This window comes from Salarias fasciatus, chromosome 8 (assembly GCF_902148845.1).
Source record: "Salarias fasciatus chromosome 8, fSalaFa1.1, whole genome shotgun sequence".
Lineage (NCBI taxonomy): Eukaryota > Metazoa > Chordata > Actinopteri > Blenniiformes > Blenniidae > Salarias > Salarias fasciatus.
In genome coordinates this window covers 12,594,297-12,614,236 of record NC_043752.1, presented here as the reverse complement: position 1 = coordinate 12,614,236, position 19,940 = coordinate 12,594,297, and the positions used below count along the sequence as shown (strand labels likewise).

The window sequence follows — 19,940 nt, the reverse complement described above, 5'->3', positions numbered from 1 at the left end:
GTGCAAAGTGTATCACGTGACATGACAGACATACCGCCATACAGTCTTAATCATTCAAAGGCAGCTTTTGGGAAGAGCAGACATCTATTGACATGTATCTATTGTGTTTTATTATTCTCTTCAAATGTAGAAATGCTACCTACAGTTACGAATCAAGTTTAAGTGATGTCTTGTCTCATATTATCACACTGCAACATTTGAATTATTGAACTGAACTAATTAAGGGTTGATATTATCAACTGAACCACAACCCGTGTATTTTCTCTTAAAAACAAGTTATTTGCATTTGATTGGGCACATGCAAGACTGTTGAGAATAAAATATACAAAACAGGCATATTAGAGAATATAATAAATATTGAAACTCAATTACAACACATATCTGAGATTTATGGACTTTAATTGTAGCCACCTTTTTTTTTTAAAGATGAGTAAATTGGAACAGTTTTTATCAGTTGGTTCCAGGAGGAGAAAGAGAGAGCCAAGCTTAACTATTTTAATTCATTAAGTGGAATGGAAACCAGTTAAACAAGGCACTGACTAAAATTCTGAGGACAAGATTTTAAACTTTAAAAAGAAAAATACAGAAAATATAAGATGAAATTTTAATTGCTTGATTCTTTCTATCATAGTATCAGTTTTTGGATGGAATCAGAACTTATCGTCTCCCCCAAATGATTACTCTGACTTCCTCCGAAGACATTAAAAATAATGTATATTTAAAAAATAAGGACATTTTGAAGAGTAGGTTGAGCTGGAAACAAATTCAGTTCTTTGCACCAGAACTCACATAACCTGAGATGAGGCTTTGACTCTGTGCTCACCTCTGGACCACGGCCCTGGTTCATGCACATGTTGTCAGAACTCCATAAGGACAGATGATGTGTAGATCAATCTAAAATACCTATTTATCCTCTCACACTTTAAGAACTGATGTGTTTAAAGAGGTAAAGAGGTATGAAAAAGAGGCTGATAAAGAGGTATCTTTTCTTCTTCTTAGTAAAATGTTAGTGGGTTTCATAAAATATCTGGGAGGAATCAGGTATTTTCTTTTCTGCTCCATTCCGTTGTGTTTGTGGGAACCACACGGTGGCAGCACTCACACTGCTGGTCGCTCTCTCGCGACAAAGAAAGGAAAAGAAGAAGAGGAGGAGTATGGACGGAAGCCCGTTGGTTCAGAGAAGCTGGGGAACCGAAAGCGGGACAATGGCGGCGGGGCCTGGAGTGTCCATGCAGAGCGGCAGCCCCGCTACTGAACTGTCCATCCCGACTCAGCCGGGAGGGAACCAGCCTCTCGGGGACCGGGTCAAAACCGAGGAGGTGACAGGTTAGAATGAAACCCTGCTTCACTTCTTCACGTTTTACAGTTTAATGATCCACCTTGTCACTCAGGCTGACAGTGGCTAATGGCTAACTTGACCAACTCGACTGCGAGAGGAAGCACTTATTTTGTTTGTTTTCGACATGCTGGTGCTCTTCTGAATGACACTAAAACGAAAAACCACGAACCAGTGAAAGCAGACGGCTATTTGTTGCATTATTACAAAGTAATAGCTGTGTAAGTTAGCTCTGTGGCTAATGGTTGTGGCTAACATCAACTTGGAACAAACAAAACACTTGAAATATTTCCTACAAAGCAGATTTCTGACTCCGCTTACACATACCCCTTCTGCTGGTATACTGCTGAATAAAGAGCACTGATCAGGTCAAATAACCATAAAGGAATTTGAACTTGTGATTGTGTTATAGTTTGTGTAGTTGGAAGTTTTATCATCAGTCCAAGTTGAGTGTTTAGATCTGTACACAATGCATATTTTTGTTTGTATGTTTGTGTGTTATGGTGATTATTTCTGTCACTATCACACAGATGAATCTTGAAAAATGTTTTGCTGTTGAAAACACTTTGACAGTTGTTTCCTTGTTCATTGAAGAATGTGAAGCACCCTTTTTGAAATGGCTGATCATTCTTTATTGATCTGACATTCTTGTAGTTGATGAACACTGAGCTGGCTGTTCACTAGAGATGCACACATTATACTAACACTATTTCACTGTAATAGATGCCTACTCAGCAGTCATGGAGTGCATCGTGATTAGTTTATTGTTGAAATACTGGTCCAGTATGATGGTGTAGGTACTCTGTTGTAATGTTTTGCAATGTTGCACAAATAAAATTTTCACTTCTGTTATTCAGCTTACACATAGTGGTCTCCATCTTAATCCCCTTCTTTTACTACGTCCATGCATTTTCTCAGAGGTTTTCCTCTGTCTTCACTGCTCCATGTCCAACATCTGTACAGACTTAATGTAGGTTTTATGCAGGACTAGGTAATAATCAGTCCACTTGCAGTATTTGTTGATATATAAATGTAGTAATTGAAAGTGAATTTTCACATTAAACACACAAAGTGGGTTATGATTGTCTTTGGAAACTTGATCTTTAAAAAAGCAGTTTGATATTTTGCTTTACATCGAGTAAACACTGAAGTATGATTTTGGAAAAACCTTTTCTACCCTGTGCACAACTTTGCCTGTTGTGCTTTCTAAAAAATGCCTTCAGGCAGAAACAGTGTTTTTTCAAAGCTGAAGATATCTTTATAGTTCAGGACAATGACATGTGTTCAGATTATGATTCAAGTTAACCCACCACATGTGTGTTGTTTTTTTTTTTTTTTGCCCAGAGGCAGAGAAGCAGAGTCGCATGGCTGCTCTTTTGGAGAGGCTCCATGCCAAGCACAACGCTTCCCGCCCATGGCAGGAGACCAGCAAGGTTGTGCGTCAGGCCATGGTGAGACAAACACATCTTTATTTCTAGAAAATAAAATTTTCAAAAAAGCACCCTCTGTTTGTAAAGCTGAATGCTATGAGTCTGCAAATTTTTTATGTATTTAGATGTTTGTCATCAAGTGTGTAGTATAATGCCATCACCCGAAATACAGCATTTATCTCAACTTTGATCTTTGATATGTGATATTTTGGAATGGAGGCATTTTACATGTGAAAAAACATGCCAGTAGGGTTGCAAAGAAATATTCCTTGCTGAAGTTCTCAAAACTAAGGCAATAATGTATTTATCCTCCAAACAAATGAATGCTATCACTGGTAAACAGGGTGTATATACAATTCACCACAGTGACATTGTTGTTTTTGAACAGAAAAGGTTGCTTTTGATTGCAAAAAAAAAAAAAAGTACTGCATCTGTGTGTGACAAAGATTTATTTCAGAGAATGTTAAGAACTGTTCTTGGTTTACATTTTCTGTAAGCTTTGTTAACAGAAGCTGCATGCACACACCTCTAACACTGGCTCCTTTTTGTATTTAAACACACACTGCATCAAATCACAAAATCTTGCACAAGATCATTCGTTTATAGCCATTAATCATGTAATTGCTTAAACATGTGCTCACATTAAAAACTTACCAGCATGGAACTTTAACAGTGACATTTAAAAATTGTATGTATATTGTGCTGACTAAGCCAGTGAAAAACCAAGCTCAACATTTGCACTTGTTCATCGAGCACATTTACTTTATCTCAGTTGTTCTCTCATGTATTTGTTCCCAGGAGAAACGCGGGATGATGAATACAGCTGCTCACCAGCTCCTGCTCAACAGCTTGGAGACTCTGCAACGAGCGCTGAAAGGTGAGACTGTCAACTCAGGAAGAAAATATTATCAGGACAGAAACACTGAGGGAAGCAGGGAAATGTTTTCAATCCTGAGCTGTGCTGAATCTAGCTTCTTTTAAACAGAAATAGCAGTGATTTTGCCCTCATTTATTGATTCCGTTCCTCTTCACTCCATATGTCCTTCCTTCATCTGTGCTAGTATGTTTGATATATTCACCTTAACGTCTCTGCCTTTTTTTTTTTCAGTCTCATCTCTCTCCTCCATGACCGATCGTCTCGAGTCCATCGCTCGTCAAAACATGTATGTTTCTTACTGTTTTCCTCACGTAGAAATGACAAATAAGTCCAGAAAGCTGGGGAAGATGTAATTGATCATTATTTACAGCTTTTTGTTCAGTGTGCTTCAACTGTTATTACTTCAGTGGTTGTGAAACAAACTCTTCATGTCTTTTTGTTTGTCGTTGCTGAGCAGGCTGGGTTCTCACCTCAGCCCATCAGGAACGGAGTGCTACATCACCTCAGACATGTTTTATGTGGAGGTGCAGCTGGACACCGGCGGCCAGCTGGTGGATGTTAAAGTGGCTCATCAAGGAGAAAACCCTACGGTGAGTATCGCTCACATGGGAGTTTACGAACTGAGCTATTGTCATTAGGACTTCTTCACTTATTGGAATTGTAAAGTTTCTTCACACAGCTCTAAAAAACTGAAGCCTCTTTGGATTAATGCCTTTTGGAAAAGCTGAGTTAACCTCTGTTTCGAACCTTTTTTGATCACAGAGTTGTCCCGAGCTGATTCAACAGCTTCGGTACGTACAAGCGACACAATATGATGAGTGACAAGCTGACTTCTCACTCACCGCTGTATTTGCATTTGTGTGAAGAATCTCTGAACCACCTTTTTTTTTTGTTTTTCAACAGGGAAAAGAACTTTGAAGAGTTTTCCAAACATCTCAAAGGACTTGTTGATTTATATAAACTTCCAGGTGACAAGTAAGTAGACTTGAAGGCTCTAATGCTGTCTGCGTGAAGTCACTGTCACAAGATTGATTTTGATTTTTCCCCAATGGATTGACTTTGAGTGTACACTTTAAGAAAAATAGAAGAAATTAGTCTTTCATCTTGACAGTCATGTCATTCTTGTGCGATGCTGTTTCTTTATTTCACATTTAGCCTAAAACAAGCATTTTCATACCTGCAAACAGCAGTCGGAAATTATAGAAATAAAAACTAACCCCAGATTAAAAGCCTGTTTCACATGACACAGATTTCAAATTTAATTGAATTACCTTTCTAATCATTCTGTTTCAGTAAGCTGAAGACCAAGATGTATATCGCACTTCAGTCTTTGGAGCTTGATCTCACCAAGATGATGCACATGTTCCGGTAAGTTCATAAAACCTGTTTCTGGACATTATCAGTGTCCGTATGCTGTTAATTCTTAGCAAATAATGGGTCCAGACTGTCTCCCTCCCAACTAAAGAAAAAAACAATGTTAAAGATTTATTTATTTCACTTTAAAGTGTTGTAGTTACAGAAAAGGCTGTTGCATGTTTGGCAGTTTTACCAAGTAGAAGAAGGGGAGAAATTCAGATTGTTTCAGTTGCTCTTTTACTGATTTAGAGAATGTAATAAAGCCAAATGCTTCCCACAAGTGATGAATCAACCCCCCAAAGAAATATTTCCCCAAGTTACTGCATAAATGAATAGATAACAGGGGACAGCTGAGATTTAGAATCCAATTTCCTGATGCAGTAATGTGTATGCTTTTAGATTGGCAACCAATGCGAATACAGTGGAAACCATCCTTCATGGGAGCGTGGGCTTGCTGACAGCGAGGAGCGGCGGCCATCTTGTTTCTCTTCAGTGCTACGTGTCCCCCTATGATGTATTTGAAGAGGGAGTGGGCTCACAGCTCAACTTAACCGACAGCAGCGGTAAGTGTCTGGTCAAGAGCTGCTGTCCAGTGAACGAAGGACACATCAGCTTCTAACCACAACGTGATTACTGCTGTGAAATCTCAGTTGGTTGTGTGGATGTTGCTGCAGTGCCTCGTTCTCTGGGCGTCAGCGTCTCTGTGACCATCGAGGGGACCTCTGCTGTCTACAAGCTCCCGATTGCTCCACTCATCACTGGATCCCACCCTGTCGACAACAAAGGGTAAGGGAATGATTCACGTATTCTAATTTACATCCGGCGTGCCCCGAACTGCTGATAGCAAAATGCAGCGGTTGCCAATTGAATCTTTGCTGTATTTCAGAACACCATCTTTTTCCACTGCGACCAACTCCAACTGCGTAGATCTCCCAGCATGCTTCTTCCTCAAGATGAACCGCCCCATGCCTTTTTCACTCTCCTTCATCCAGAGGATGGGAAACGCTACTTGTGAGTGATGTTTGCTCGGGGTGATAAATCCACTGATGACAGACACGTACTGTTGGAAGAAAGCTTGTTTCTGTGGATTATTTGACTTTTTTTCCTTTTTTCCTCAGCAATCCCGGTGTTTGAGACGTCACCCAGTCTCTCACCCCTCTACCAGTTAATTGTCCAAAGCCAGCTGGAGCTGCTGGAGGAGGGCGGCTCCCCACCGCCAACCTCACACAACATGCATTTCTATTCTGTAAGCAGAGACACAGGACAACACCGGAAACATGAGTACAACGCATGCCTTTATTTTCAGTGATTAAAACCTGTTCCGTGCATTTTTAGGTGTTGCCAGATCAACAGCACTGCTACTTCATGAATGGCGATGCCCCGGTGCAGGATGGACATTCCCTTCAGGGAGCGCTGGTCTCCAAGATTCCCTTCCGCCACCCAGCTCAAGTCCCAATCCTGCTGGACATCATTCGGCACCAGGCAGCTTATAACACCTTAATTGGTAGCTGTGTGAAACGAACATCTGTTAAAGAAGGTTTGTATCCAGATTCTGATTTCCTGTATTTTATTAATCAGCACATTTTCTTTATTTCTTTTCTCTGCATAATGTGTTAAGTGATACAAATCTTTTGTTCTCCCTCCAGATAGTGCAGGCCTGCTGCAGTTTGAAGTCTGTCCTCTGACTGACTCCAGTTTCAGTGTCTCTTTCCAGCATCCAGTAAATGAGTCCTTAGTCTGTGGTGAGTGCTCGCTTACATTTTGGTAGCATTTTTTTTTTTTAAATATGAATATTAAACCCCAGATATTGAAAGAACCCACATTTTCAGACCTATTTCCAGGAACAAAGAGCTCATCTTATAATTCAGACCATTATGGTTAATGAAAATGTACAATCAGCTGATTTATTGTTGTTTTCTTCCCTCTAGTGGTGATGGAGGTGATTGACTCCAGGCAGGTATCATGTAAGCTTTATAAAGGACAGTCAGATGCTCTCATTTGCACCGATGAATTCATCACAAAAGTGGTCCAGAGGTACGATTCTTATTTACTACTCAATGCATAGATGTGGGTGTGTGTGTGTGTGTGTTTTTTTAAAGATAACTCTTCACTTCTTTGCTTAGGTGTATGTCCATCCCTGTAACAATGCGGGCCATTCGGAGAAAAGCAGAGACCATCCAGGCCGACACTCCAGCTCTCTCACTGATTGCACAGACAGTGGAAATCATGGTGAAGAACAACTTGCCCCCCTCTGGTAGTCCCACGTACAATATGGCAGCAGATGGATCTAATCCCATGGGACTGCCAGGACTCACAGGGGGGAACACGCCCACTGGAGGAGGACCACCAGGGGGACCTAATTTTTCTGGTCCAATCGCCTCTTTATTTGGAATTTCTCGATCAGAAAGACAGTCCCAGGGTGGAGAGTGTCTAACTCCTGGAGCGGTGGCTGGCCAGCAGCAGTTACAGCAGCAACAACAAAATCAAGGCCACTCGGACGACTACAGCAAAGTCACCCAGAATCCCATACTGACGAGTCTGTTACAGATAACTGGAAGTGTGGGTTCCAGTCCCAGTTCCCAAAATGCACCACCGCCCCATCAAACTCCACCCCCAACATCCTCTCCTGCCAGCAACACAAAGAATCACCCCATGTTAATGAACTTGTTGAAAGATAATCCCACACAAGATTTCGCTGCCTTGTATGGCTCCAGTCCTTTAGAGAGGCAGAATTCTTCCTCTGGTTCTCCACGGACGGAAAGCATGAGCGGGGCCTGCCCTGGAGGTAACCCCAAGGGTAAGAAGAAGCGTCCGCGGGGGCCTGAAAAGGGAGGCGCTTTGCCTGGAACAGCTGCAAGCGGCGCAAGTGGTGGTATGGGCATGAAATCACAGCAGACGTCGTCCATGCCGCAGCACCACCAGCACCACCCGGTCACTCACGAGGACGATTTCCACCGCGAGCTGCTCTCTATGGATGTGGACGCCTCTCAAAACCCTATCTTTGATGTGAATTTGACAGGTGATGGCCTAGACACACCCCATAGCATCACTCCAGCACCGAGCCAGTGTGGAACGCCGCCTTCCGGTCCCAGCATGCCTTATTCCCAGTCTCATGTCCAGTCTCAGCAGCAGCAGCCACCAGGGACAGCTCCACCACGAATGGTTCGTCTGTCTAGCTCTGACAGTATTGGCCCTGATATTACTGAAATCTTGTCAGATTTACCCGAGCAAACTGGAAAAGGCAGTGGTGGGAGCCATGGGCAACACGCCATGGGCAGTGGAGGAGAGGATGGAGGCCCCCTTGGGACACCCATCCGTGACTCCTCCAGTTCAGGTCAGGGTAGCACGGTGTTTGATTCTGCAGACATTTTCAACACTAACAGCAATGAAAACCCCTTCACTGACGCCGCTGACCTGATTGCTGAAGCAGCAGCAACTGCTGCCACTCCCACCAGTGACTCCTCTTCCACCAACTTTTTTCCTGATGCTTCTGACTTCAACCCAGATCTCCTGACCTCAGGCCATGGTTTTTCCCAAAGCTACTTTGATGATAGTTCTCCAAGCGCTGATGGAGACATGGACCTCAAGGGATTTGGTCCAAGCAGCCAGCAGAATACCCCATCAGGAACTCCTCAGAATCCTACTCCACATGGACAGAGCACTCCTGAGCCATCACTCAAAGACCCCTTCGATATGGGTATAGTTTTTAGTGGCAACAGTGGCAGTGGTAAACCGCTTCTGGGGCAAGCTCCTGATCTGGGAGACACTCATGGTGGAGGGTCGCAGAGCCCAATAATGATGGGACTTGGAGCAGCGTGTGCTGATTTCAAAAGTAGTGAACCAAAAGTAAAACAGCAGCAGGGTCTCATGAGACCAAAAGACGACAACGGGGGCAGCGGAGGGAGCGGTTCTGGGATGGGAATCGGGACAAGTTCAACGGAAGGCAAACAGGTGAAACGCAGCCGAACTCCATCCAGTGAGGGGAAATCTAAGGATAAACCTCCAAAACGTAAAAAGCTGGATCCTGATGGGAAATCTCCTTCTCACAGTTCAGGAGGACGGCCTTACACCCCTCCTAGTGGAGGCTCGGGCTCTGGGGGAAGCATAAGTGGAGGAGGCTCAAAGTCTCCTGGCAGTTCGGGACGCTCGCAAACCCCTCCCGGAGGTGCAACCCCCCCAATTCCAAAAATTACAATCCAGATCCCAAAGGGAACAATAACGGGGGGAAAAACTTCCTCTCATAGTGGATACACTTCCAGTAGCTCAGCCACAAGCAGCACAGGGGGGACTGGAGGAACCAGCAGCAGCAAAAGCCACCATTCACACTCCTCATCCTCTGGAAAGATGAAGTCCAAGGAAAGCTCCATGACGCAAAGCGGCAGCTCCAAGCCAGGCAGTGCAGGAGGTGGAGGTGGACCGTCTCAGTCGAAAAGCTCCTCCCAAGGAATGGGTGTTGGCAAACCTGGATCTTCACCAATCACCAAACATGGGATGTCTGGGCCTGGAGGTAGTGGAGGTGGAATGGGGAGTGGTAATAAAATGAAAACCCAAGGTGGCAAACCTCCTGGGTCACTTATGAATCCCAACATAAAGCCCAACATTTCTCCCTCCCACTCTCGCTCCAGTGGCTCTGGTGACAAACTCTCCTCGCCAATGAAAATGCAGCAGTCCCAGGTTCCAGGGACCCCTCCCTCCTCCAAGGCTAAATCCCCAATGGGCTCAGGGGGAAGCAGCTCTGGTGGATCCAAGTCCTCCTCTGGCGGAGGCATGGGCTCCCAGAAACCGATGGGTGGCGGCTCTTCCTCAGGGTCCACATCTTCATCATCATCCTCCAGCTCCTCTTCCTCATCTGGTTCCATGGGCTTCTCTGGGGGCTCCCAGTCTCAGTATGGAAGTGGCGGAGGTGGAAGTGGCGGCGGCAGCGGTGGAGGAGGAGGAGGAGGGAGTGGTGGTGGAGGAAGTAGTGGAGGCGGAGGGGGAAGCGGAGGAGGAGGAGGGGGATCCGGAGCAGGGGCAGGGCAGAACAACGCAAATAATCCCAACGCCAAAGGGAAGTCTCCCAGTCGAAATAAGAAACCCTCTCTAACGGCCGTCATAGACAAACTGAAGAGTGTAGGCGGTGGAGGAGTGGGAGAGGATGGTTGTGAGGTTGGGCCACCAGGAGGGGGAGCTGGTTCAGGATCCACTCCTGGCGGTGGTCCCGGAAACGTTCCCAGCGGACCCTCAAACATGGGTCCATCAAAGCACACCTCATCCTCCCAGAGTGGCGAGTATAAGCGGGAAAAATCTGACAAAGAGGCGAAAGCTAAAGTGTCTGTGTCGGGGGGCAACAGTGGGGATAAAAAACTGATGGATCCAAAGTCAGGTGGGGTTGGTGGGACCACTCTGGCCAAAATTATCATCAGTAAACCAGATGGTGGTTCTCCGAGCATCAAGGCGAAAGTGACCCTGCAGAAGGCAGGAGATGGATCCGCGGACTCCATGCGTCCCCAGATTTCTAGCCTCAAAGCTTCGCCTCTCTTCAGTGGCTCAACTCCCAAACACGACCGCTCCTCGCCCAGCCACAGCCGCTCCCCGGGGTACACCCCGCTCAACCACGACAGCGAGAGCGAATCGGGCAGCAGCTCCGTGGCGGAGAAGTCCCACCAGAACAGCCCCAGCTCTGACGACGACCAGACCATGCGCCCCCTTCCTCCTCAGGACTACATGAGCTCCATTCCCCTCAGCTCCGGGGAGAAACACAAGAAGCACAAGAAGGAAAAGAAGAAGCAGAAAGAGAAGGAGCGTGAGAGGGACAGAGACCGAGAACGGGACAGGGACAAAGAGAAAAAGAAGTCGTCTATGTCGATGGGTGCGTCATCGCACCCGATCAAAACAGACAGTTGGTCGCGGTCGCCCATCTCAGCCTCGGATTCGTCGCTGTCCATGCTGGGGTCAGATCGTCCATCTCGGCCCAGTCCGATGTACATGAGAAATGAGGACGATGACCTCATGGACTCTGCCCTCACCGGTAACCTTTAATTTCATTTGAACAGTCCTTCTCGTTTCTCCATTTACCATGACATTTTACGACATGCCTTTCAACATACAAATGTCTATTTATTTTACTCAAGCCACAAATTGCAAGTTGATGTGGTTCTCAGAGTAATCATTCACATTTTAAAGCTGTGTTTTCTTGTATAAATATAAGTGTATAATGTTCTGGAATGGAATTGGCAGTTTTTTTGTGAAAGTGAACTGGACACTGTCATCCTCCTCAGATGATCAACCTCCTTTATGGTCAAACAAAATGGTTTCAAACAGTATATTTTCTAAGAAACAGACATTTTATGTGTTCCCTGTGACATCTGAATGATTTTACAGTCTCTAAATGGTATGTAAACTTCTTCATTCAATACATTTTCAATGTGCATGTTGTTTAAAAACATGCCAGAATGCCAGTATACTGTATGTTGTTGTTGTTTTTTTAAAAAAAAGTATGACATTGATCGAAAAAGTATTGTAAAGCGAGAATGGTTCAGTGTTCAGTTGCCTTGTTTTTCAGATACAACAGGGACTTTTTAGATTTTGATACCTTTTAAACTGTTGATGTGTAAATTTGTTAAGATGAAGAAGAAGAAGGCTATGGCAGATCATTACGTTGATGACAAAGGAGAAGGAGACATGTTGGTAGCTTTTCTAACTGTACATATTTTTGAAGCTTGAAATAAAGATTTCACTTCCGATAGAATCATGCGATGATGTATTTTTTTTTTTTTTTACAGATATCCTATTTTAAGTATTTTTGCCACTGCTGCATAAAAAATGCACTTCGGTAATAGAGAGAAGCTCTGCATGTGCATCGCTTCTTTCACCCACAGTGAACTGGGATTGACGCCCACACCATTAATTGTTTAAGTGGTTTCAGGAATTATGGAACGTGTACTGGCCATGCCACACAGCTCCACTAGAGGGCAGCAGTGTACAAGTCTGTTCAATTATTTTTTACTTTTGAATGAGTTCCCAGGGTATGCTTAAAGTTTAAACCCATGTGCACATCTTTACAGTTTACATCGGTTCATTCATGGAATTATAAAATAATGGGTGGATGGGATGGAGAGCAATTAAAGCAAAATGTGTAGAATTCTAAGGAAAACAGACGCAATTGTGCATGGCGTGATTTATCCTTTGTGGAGATTTATTGGTGCAATCATGTGCAAAACATGAGAACAATCTAAACGACGGTTATTTAAAATGTTTGTGAAGCAGGTGCTGAGCTTATATATCGTCAGGAATGTGATGTAGTGACAATGTCTGAAAACTGAGACAGATACATTTTTAAAAAATGAAGTTACATCAAAACAAGACAACACAGTTCAAGAATCAAATGAAGCACGAATGAAGTGTCTCTATGGTCTAGTTTTAGAAAACCTCAACAGATCAGACATGTCTGGCCTCTACTTTGAGACACCCTGAAGGGCAAGAGAGCACAAGTGGGCATCCAACGATGAAGACCACCAAATAAAGTTTTTGCATGTGTCAAGATTAAATGTAATATTCATTTCACTCAAATATGCCAAGCCGAGCTGAATCAGAGTGAGAATAATGTTTGCGCAATAAAAAAGCCAAACATAACATGGTAGATTTATGCATATTTCTCCCAATAATGAAGACTTTTATAGAGCACTCATCAAAATATTTGAGAATGCCAACCACAGGGGATTGTTGAAGTGCACTGAAATATTTATTCACTTCTGACACTTAGATCAACATTATGACTTTTATACATGAAGGAATCTGTTGTGAAGATATGTAAATTTGTGGCATCTGTTCAAAATCATTATTAGGCGAAACATGAAAGGCCGCCTCATCTTTGCATGCTCTCATGAGTTATATGACAACGTATATAAACCAAACATTGCTTCAGGCTTCCCACTCAGCTCATCCTCTGATCAATCGTCTCACATTTCCCCGGCTCTCTGCTGACGGTGCGGTTTTGTTTTTACCCAGAGGCCCTGACCAAACTGCTTAGCTGTCATGAAAGGATGGACTCCTGATGTTATTATGAATAAAGTTGTTAAATTAAGAAGAAAAAAAAAAGCCATGGCATTTAGCTCAAATTGCATAAGAGCATCATCAACCATGTGCACTTAAACAGGCAGCAGCCTGACTTCCCGTTCCTGTTGGCGCCCCCGAGGGAGGTTCTCTAACCCTTTGTACTGTATATGTTCTGAGGATGGAAGTGTCATATTCAGCTAAATACTGAACCAAGGGGTTGCTTGAATGTCAGCGCTGCCATTATAGTTTATCCGCCCTTGTATCTTCCAGCTCCTGCAGAACAGTCTGTTACTCAGATGTCTCCTGTGAGCCACTGCTAAACAGTGAGCCCTTCACCTGCAGCACTCTTACGTTTTAATGCAGTTTCTTAAAATTGTGCTGATCTCCGGCAACCCAGCTTCATTTAGCCACATTAGATCAGTATACAGTAGAACCTTTTGTCACAGAGGCTTCCTTATGGTGACTAAGTGCCCACATCCTCCTGATTTTGTTCTGTTTTCTTTGATCCAAACAAACACCGGCTCGGATATCATCCAGCACTTTGTTACAATCAAAGACCTAATTTCTTCCAGGCCACCCAATTTATCAAACGCCAGAGGAATAAAAGAAACCCTGAGACTGAAAGCCCCTTTCCCTCGTCTCTCCTCTCTGCAGCTCCTTGACTCTTTATTCCCCGCCAAGCTTTTCAAACTGCTGATCTGCTCTTTTCTGCCGCACGACTAATTTCTCTATTGTTGACCCTGCCACTCAGACTTTCCCGCCGCCTTTACACGTGAGCCTACCGCTTGAATTATACATCCACGTTTTCCACCGTTTCACCGCCTTTTGTGCATTCTGTCATCAATCCTCAAGCAGGAGCCCGAGGCCGCCTGGAGGTCCAGGGGACGTCGCAGAGCAGCCGACAGGTCCAAACGTTTTGGTTTGGTGGCTTTCTCCTCGCTTTCTCTCCCGCACTCAATCTATGATTGTCTTCATGTTTTGTGCAGATTTTTCTGATTTTCCAGAAGGGAAATATACCAGTGAAAAAAGATCCTCCAGCTCATTATGCAACTCCATCTGTGGTTCAAACCTGCATATCCTCATTTTTTGGTAATGACTGAAAATAATGTAATGATGTGGCCATTCTGACTATAATGAAATCGATAACATAATATCCTTCCTAATTATTAATATATCTATTTCCAACTATTACACCTATTTTTATTTGCAAAGTTATTTACTTTTAAATGCTGAATCTTGTTATAAATTATTAGGTTATTTGAAAAATGTTCATATTAAAAAGTAAGAAATGGCTTTAGTCAGTGTTACATTACTGGTTCTTATTCATCCATTTAAGGATGCAGGACCCATTTAAGGATCCATCTTTGTATTTCATCGGAATGAAACATCTACACTCTTCACTTTTGATTTAGTCCTTCAGTCTCAGATGGATTTTGGCAGAGATTGTACAAAAACTGTACATCTGTTGACAATTATTTCCACGCATTTTGTCTTCACAAACACACAGAGATATTGGGTCTCAGCATCCCCGACAGCCCAACATTACATCTGCCTCAAAATTAAATCTACTCACTGATCATTCAGATCTCTCAGATTCAATTTCAGTTCTCGTTCCACAGTTATTTTGCTCCACTTGATGTGATTTTTCTCTCACCTTCCCGGCTGACGTCGGGATGAGCATCTCTGTGTGTCAGGAGCAGCGGTCAGCAACACCGGGGGACTGTCCCCTCCTCGCTTCCCCTTCACCCTTTATGTCACAGACTCACCAGAAAACAGATGTTTTCCGACAGCTCTGCTCCACGCTGATGCATCAGCGAGGATGAATACAGGACGGCGATGCATAACTTTCTTTGCATAGTGTGAACTGATCCAGCAGCAGCTCAGCATGGGGGAAGATCAGCAGTGATTACTGCTGGCCTGGAGGTCAGTGAAGTGGACTTGGATTGAGGTTTGCTGGATTGAATCCCACGGCTGACAGGTTACCACTGTGGCTCCCTGAGTAAGGCCCTTGACCCTGCCCCGAGCTTGTATTTTATCTTAACAATGTCAAATGCAGAGAAGGTAATTAATAAAACATACTTTCCTCCACTTGGCGAGTTGGTTGAGGAGACGTGAAGAGCCGAGGCACAGGTTATAGACTCAAATGCATGACCACTTCAGGTTAAAGCCAAGTGTACTCTCTCAGTCAGCGCAGGTAAACAAAGGTGAGGGCATAGTACTGTGGGACACAAGGGTGGAGCAAAAACACACTGAACGCATGCATGAAACATGAATAAATGCAAGACATGAAGACAGATCATGGCACAAACCAGGGCGGTGTGTAAACTGCATGGTATTATAAAGAACGAACTACACTATCTCATAAAGTTCTCATGAAGCTCCAGAAGCAGGGACTTTACCTTGGGACTCATTCCTCGTGAAAGCACCACAAAGCATGTCACACTCTCATTTAAGACTTTTGATTGCATATAAGAAGTTTGTTCATTATTTATTAACTAATCCTCTTTAACATGAGAACCTGGAGAACGAATAATCTCCCCCTGAGAATATGTAAGCAGTCTGATTCTTTCTCTGCCTGGTTGCGTTTCATGTCCGTGTTCATGTCTCATGATGGGCAGCTCTCATTCTGCCTCACGGGTTTAAGCTCCTTTTGCTTTTATGATCACAAAAAAAAAAAGAAAGATTCAGCAACGAGAAAGCCGTTCGGCTGGTGTGGAGCAGGTTCATGAGATTTTAGGGAAGAGAGACACAAAGACGGATGCAGAGTTCAGCAAAGTGCCATCTTCCCTCCAGCACATACGGAAGGGCTGCGGTTCATGACTGCTGATGAGCTGTATAGCATGGAAATAACCTCCCAGCTTATCCTGTAGATAAGCAAGCAAGAAGGAGGGGGGCAGTAGTCATTTGCCAGTTAGTTAAGCTTTATAGCCCCGCACAGTCAGACGCTGGAACGGAGGGAGGGAAGAAGGAGAGGAAGTACGAATAAAAGAAGACGGCAGGAGAAGAGAGTGAAGGTTTATTTTCAGCCTGAGAGTGCTGCATTCTTAACTAAGGATATTATTATCCTATGACAGCCACTGAAAAACTCGAGCTCATCCTCAGAGGGGTACAGCAGTCTGCTCTCGGTATCGCTCAACAATCATAAGCTTGCAATGGTGTCACTGTGCCAGTAATTTGCATCCCTGTGCACGTGGATGACTGAATCATAATTGTTTTGGAGGGAAACAGCAGCTGCAGCTGAGTGATGTGAGACTGAATTTTAATCCAACTCAACATTTTCATTTACAAGTTTTCAAACTGTGAAAATTATAATTTGTTCAGGATAACTTTATTTCTCTGATGAAATGAATTAGTTCATTTATCAACAGCTAGTTTCAGTGTTAAAATATGAAATCATTATTCATGGTGAAATGGGAAAACGACCAAAAGTGGAGTCACTTTTTGTTTCCTGTAACCTCACATGCAATTTACGATCCTTGGGCTTTGGAGGGTCTTTTAAAAAAGGCTGCGCTGAAGAAAGTTTCTCGAGCTGTATCAAGCTTTGGAGTTATGCTGAGGTAAACCGAAGTGAGTGGCCGTAAAACTGTAATGCTTGTGAAACTTCAGCAACACAGAACAAAGTCAAAACGCACTTAAGTGCCGTGGTGTTTACAGCACAGGGCATTTGTCGTTGTTTCCCTCCTATGGATTAAAATCCCCAAAAGAGATGATGAAACATTGAGAGGCACAGCGAGAAATGCTGAAATAACAAACAATAATGGAGCAGGTTCCTCCTGAAAACGAGTTCCAATGAGATTACTTGTATGGATAAAGGTCAAATAAAAAAGCATCATGAAAACATTCATAAAATTCTTTTTTATTCCTCGGAGCTCCACAGTGCATTATAGAAATGATTTAGAATGATATGATAAATATATAACATCTAAAGAATTCCTCTATTCCAACTTTATACAGCCAGAAAGTTTTTTTATGTAATCCTCAAGAGACAGCAGAAGTAGCTATGTCTCCTTTTTTTCTCTGATTAGATTTACACTAATCTTGAAAGGCATGCTGAACTTCTCAACTTTTTGAGCCTTGATATCCAACACGGAGGAGCCTTACAGCAACATGTCTCATTTTCTTTTCTTTCTGTACTTCCCACAGTCTTACAATGTCTCTCTTTTTTTTTTCTCAAACTGAACCATCCCGAGTAAAGTAAGCTCATTTAAATTTCTTAAATGAGAATTTCACTGTCTGATCTCTCCAGGGCTTAAATTACAATCACTCCATATGAAGACTGACAAAACACAACCTGTCCAGTCAGCAGATATTTATCCTTCAGATGTGTAAATGAGGCGTTCTGCTCCGCTTCGTGAACCGTTTGCACCAAATCAAACCTGACGTGGCTGCGAGTGCTGCTTCGAGCTGAAAGGCTGGTGATGGAGCGGGCCACTTAACCTGTGTCCCCCTCTCGCCTCGCCTGTCACTGTCCCTCTCAGCGCAGCTACAGTATCTGTAATCTTCATCATAAAGACATCGTGGTCCATTGTCCCTTATAATCTCAGCGGAGCTGAGGAGTGAGTAAGCAATTGGCAGGACCGACCGCTGTTGACGTGTCGAGCAGAAACCTCAATGTCATTCTGGCTGGCTGCCCATCTTATCTTCTCCCTGCCTATTTCTCTCTCTCTCTCTCTCTTTCCCCCACACACAGAATCAGACGAGCCGATAATCCATCTTCTCCTATGGCACTCTGAAAATCTACCACTGTATTATTCCTGCAGACTACTGCAGCACAGTGACTGCGCTGCTTCATCACGGTTTATAGAGCCTTTACAGGAAGATGTTTCCCAGGGGAATATAATATTCATCCCAGGGAGATTCTACTTTTAATGCAAGACTTGTGTAATATCTAAAGTAATTTATAACTCTATAGTGTCTTCTTTAAAGACACTCTAATGCCTAGCAATGATTTCCAATATGAAAACTGCACCTCCTTCTCATAAGTAAGAGTGCTTTTCTTCTGCTTTCTCCTGGCGTTGGCAGAGAGTTTGATCATGTATGATTTGGCACAGGCTTTAAGCGTTCTGCCGTTTTTGTTCAGGGACTCCAAGCAGTTCGATTCAAACCGGTTCACATCCAGTTACAAGCTGCTTTCCCTAACTTCTAATTTCACCCCATGAGAATACGGTGGCAATGACAAACTGAAAATTGCACTTTTACAACTGAGAGGCAGTCAAACTGATGAATATTTAATGAAGCCAATTAATATTGAAATTATTTTTAACTCTTATAATCGCCTTCCAGAATACATCAGACATTATGTGAAAGAATATATATCAGACATCCAAACCGTCCAGGAAATTTTCCATGAACAAGTTCGACACAGGTTTGCGTGAAGTATTTACAGACACACAAATCTGTTGAGACTATTCGCTGGGTTTAAATCGTAAAAACGGTAAAGACTAAACAAAACTACCCTTTCATAAACACTGAGCTGCTTCTCATGTAGGGGGGAATCATGAGCATGCAGTAAATCCTAAATTTAGTTACAGGCGTCTTGAACTTCTGCAGCAAACCATGTTTTCGTGCAGGAACAACAACGCGACCACAAAGTGTGAAACAGAAGCTCCTTTCGGGAGCTAAAGTTAGCGATCACATCTGTTTAACAAATCATTTTCACACCTTAATCTAAGTGTGCTTCTTGTGTTCATTTGCAGTATGATTCCTTCATTCAATAACCGCATGGAGGGATGGATGGATAGATGGATGGGTTTTTGGTTAACACAGTCACTTATAGGGCATAAGACTTTTTTATTTATAGATGTTGTAGGGCGGTGGTTGGTTCAAGCTGCAATCTATTTTCTTTAGACTGCTGGGAGACCTTTAATGAACTGAGCAAGAAAATTATTTTGGTGCTTCTTCCTCAATTGTTTCTGTTTTTTTTTAAGCATGTTTCTCTTCATGTCTCACTTACATGGCACGCTCACACTTTTACACATTTCATATTTCACAGCTCGCCTGATGAAAAGGCGCTAACATCAGCTCGTACACCAGTTGGTCTGTTTTCACATTGTCATTTTCTGCCTCTCAGTGTAATTTTGCTCCCATTGTGGAAATAGAGCAGCAGACATGAATGCCTAGAGAAAAAAAAAAAAAAAAAAAAAAAAAAAAACTGACGTGTACATGAGGAATCCACACACAAAGTGGGCCATGTATTCCATGTGGATCAAGCTTATGGTGAAAAACTCTTCAAAGTGATAAATAAAAAAAACAAGGCTGTTTCACACATGAGCAAACGTTTGCTTGTTACACCATGAAAGAGATTTGTCTCCCATCAGGAATTAGTAGGTTAATGTTTGACCCAGATACTGCCGGGATCTGTGGATGTTCGTTCCATCAGTCTTTAAATTAAGCTTTCTCATTTCCATAAGAAAAGGGTCTTTAAAATAACATACATTTTTACTGAGTATGGCTTATATTGTGGCTTCGAGGAAGGCTGAGAAACCAGAAGTGTTTCTTTTTTTAATCCTCCAGAGACAACTGAAATATATCTCCTGTTTTCTCTCAGTACACATATACTAATCTCTAAAGACATGTAGGACTTTCCAAGTTATTGAGCCATGACATTTAACACAAAACGCAGGAGCATGACACCAACATGTTACGCTTTCTTTTCCAGCTGTGCTGGCAGCTTTCTACAGTCCTACATGCTGTCCGTTGTCTGGTCTTCTCAGGGTATGTTACACAGAATCGAGAGATTTGCCTCGATCTCAGTGACAACACTGAAAATATGAAGCTCTGCCTGCTTCCAGGCTGAGTTGGCAGGCGAAAGATTTGCACTGTGTGCTGCACACAACAAGATAGAGCACAGTGACAGTCCTCCGTGACCTGTTTCATATTGCACAGACCGGCGTGTGATTGTAAG

The 19,940-nt window shown here is 43.2% G+C and overlaps 1 protein-coding gene across 1 annotated transcript; it reads left to right on the top strand.

Moving 5' to 3' along the window:
* The first annotated feature begins 1,193 nt into the window (after positions 1-1,193).
* On the top strand, positions 1,194-11,455 carry med1 (mediator complex subunit 1). Its single transcript, XM_030098021.1, has 16 exons — positions 1,194-1,326; positions 2,681-2,787; positions 3,565-3,643; positions 3,875-3,929; positions 4,101-4,233; positions 4,406-4,434; positions 4,547-4,618; positions 4,937-5,011; positions 5,399-5,562; positions 5,674-5,785; positions 5,886-6,010; positions 6,118-6,245; positions 6,335-6,536; positions 6,646-6,741; positions 6,928-7,033; positions 7,123-11,455. Exons 1-16 carry the CDS (start codon positions 1,206-1,208, stop codon positions 11,018-11,020), a joined length of 5,502 nt encoding a protein of 1,833 aa, XP_029953881.1. The 5' UTR covers positions 1,194-1,205; the 3' UTR covers positions 11,021-11,455.
* Positions 11,456-19,940: the final 8,485 nt, after the last annotated feature.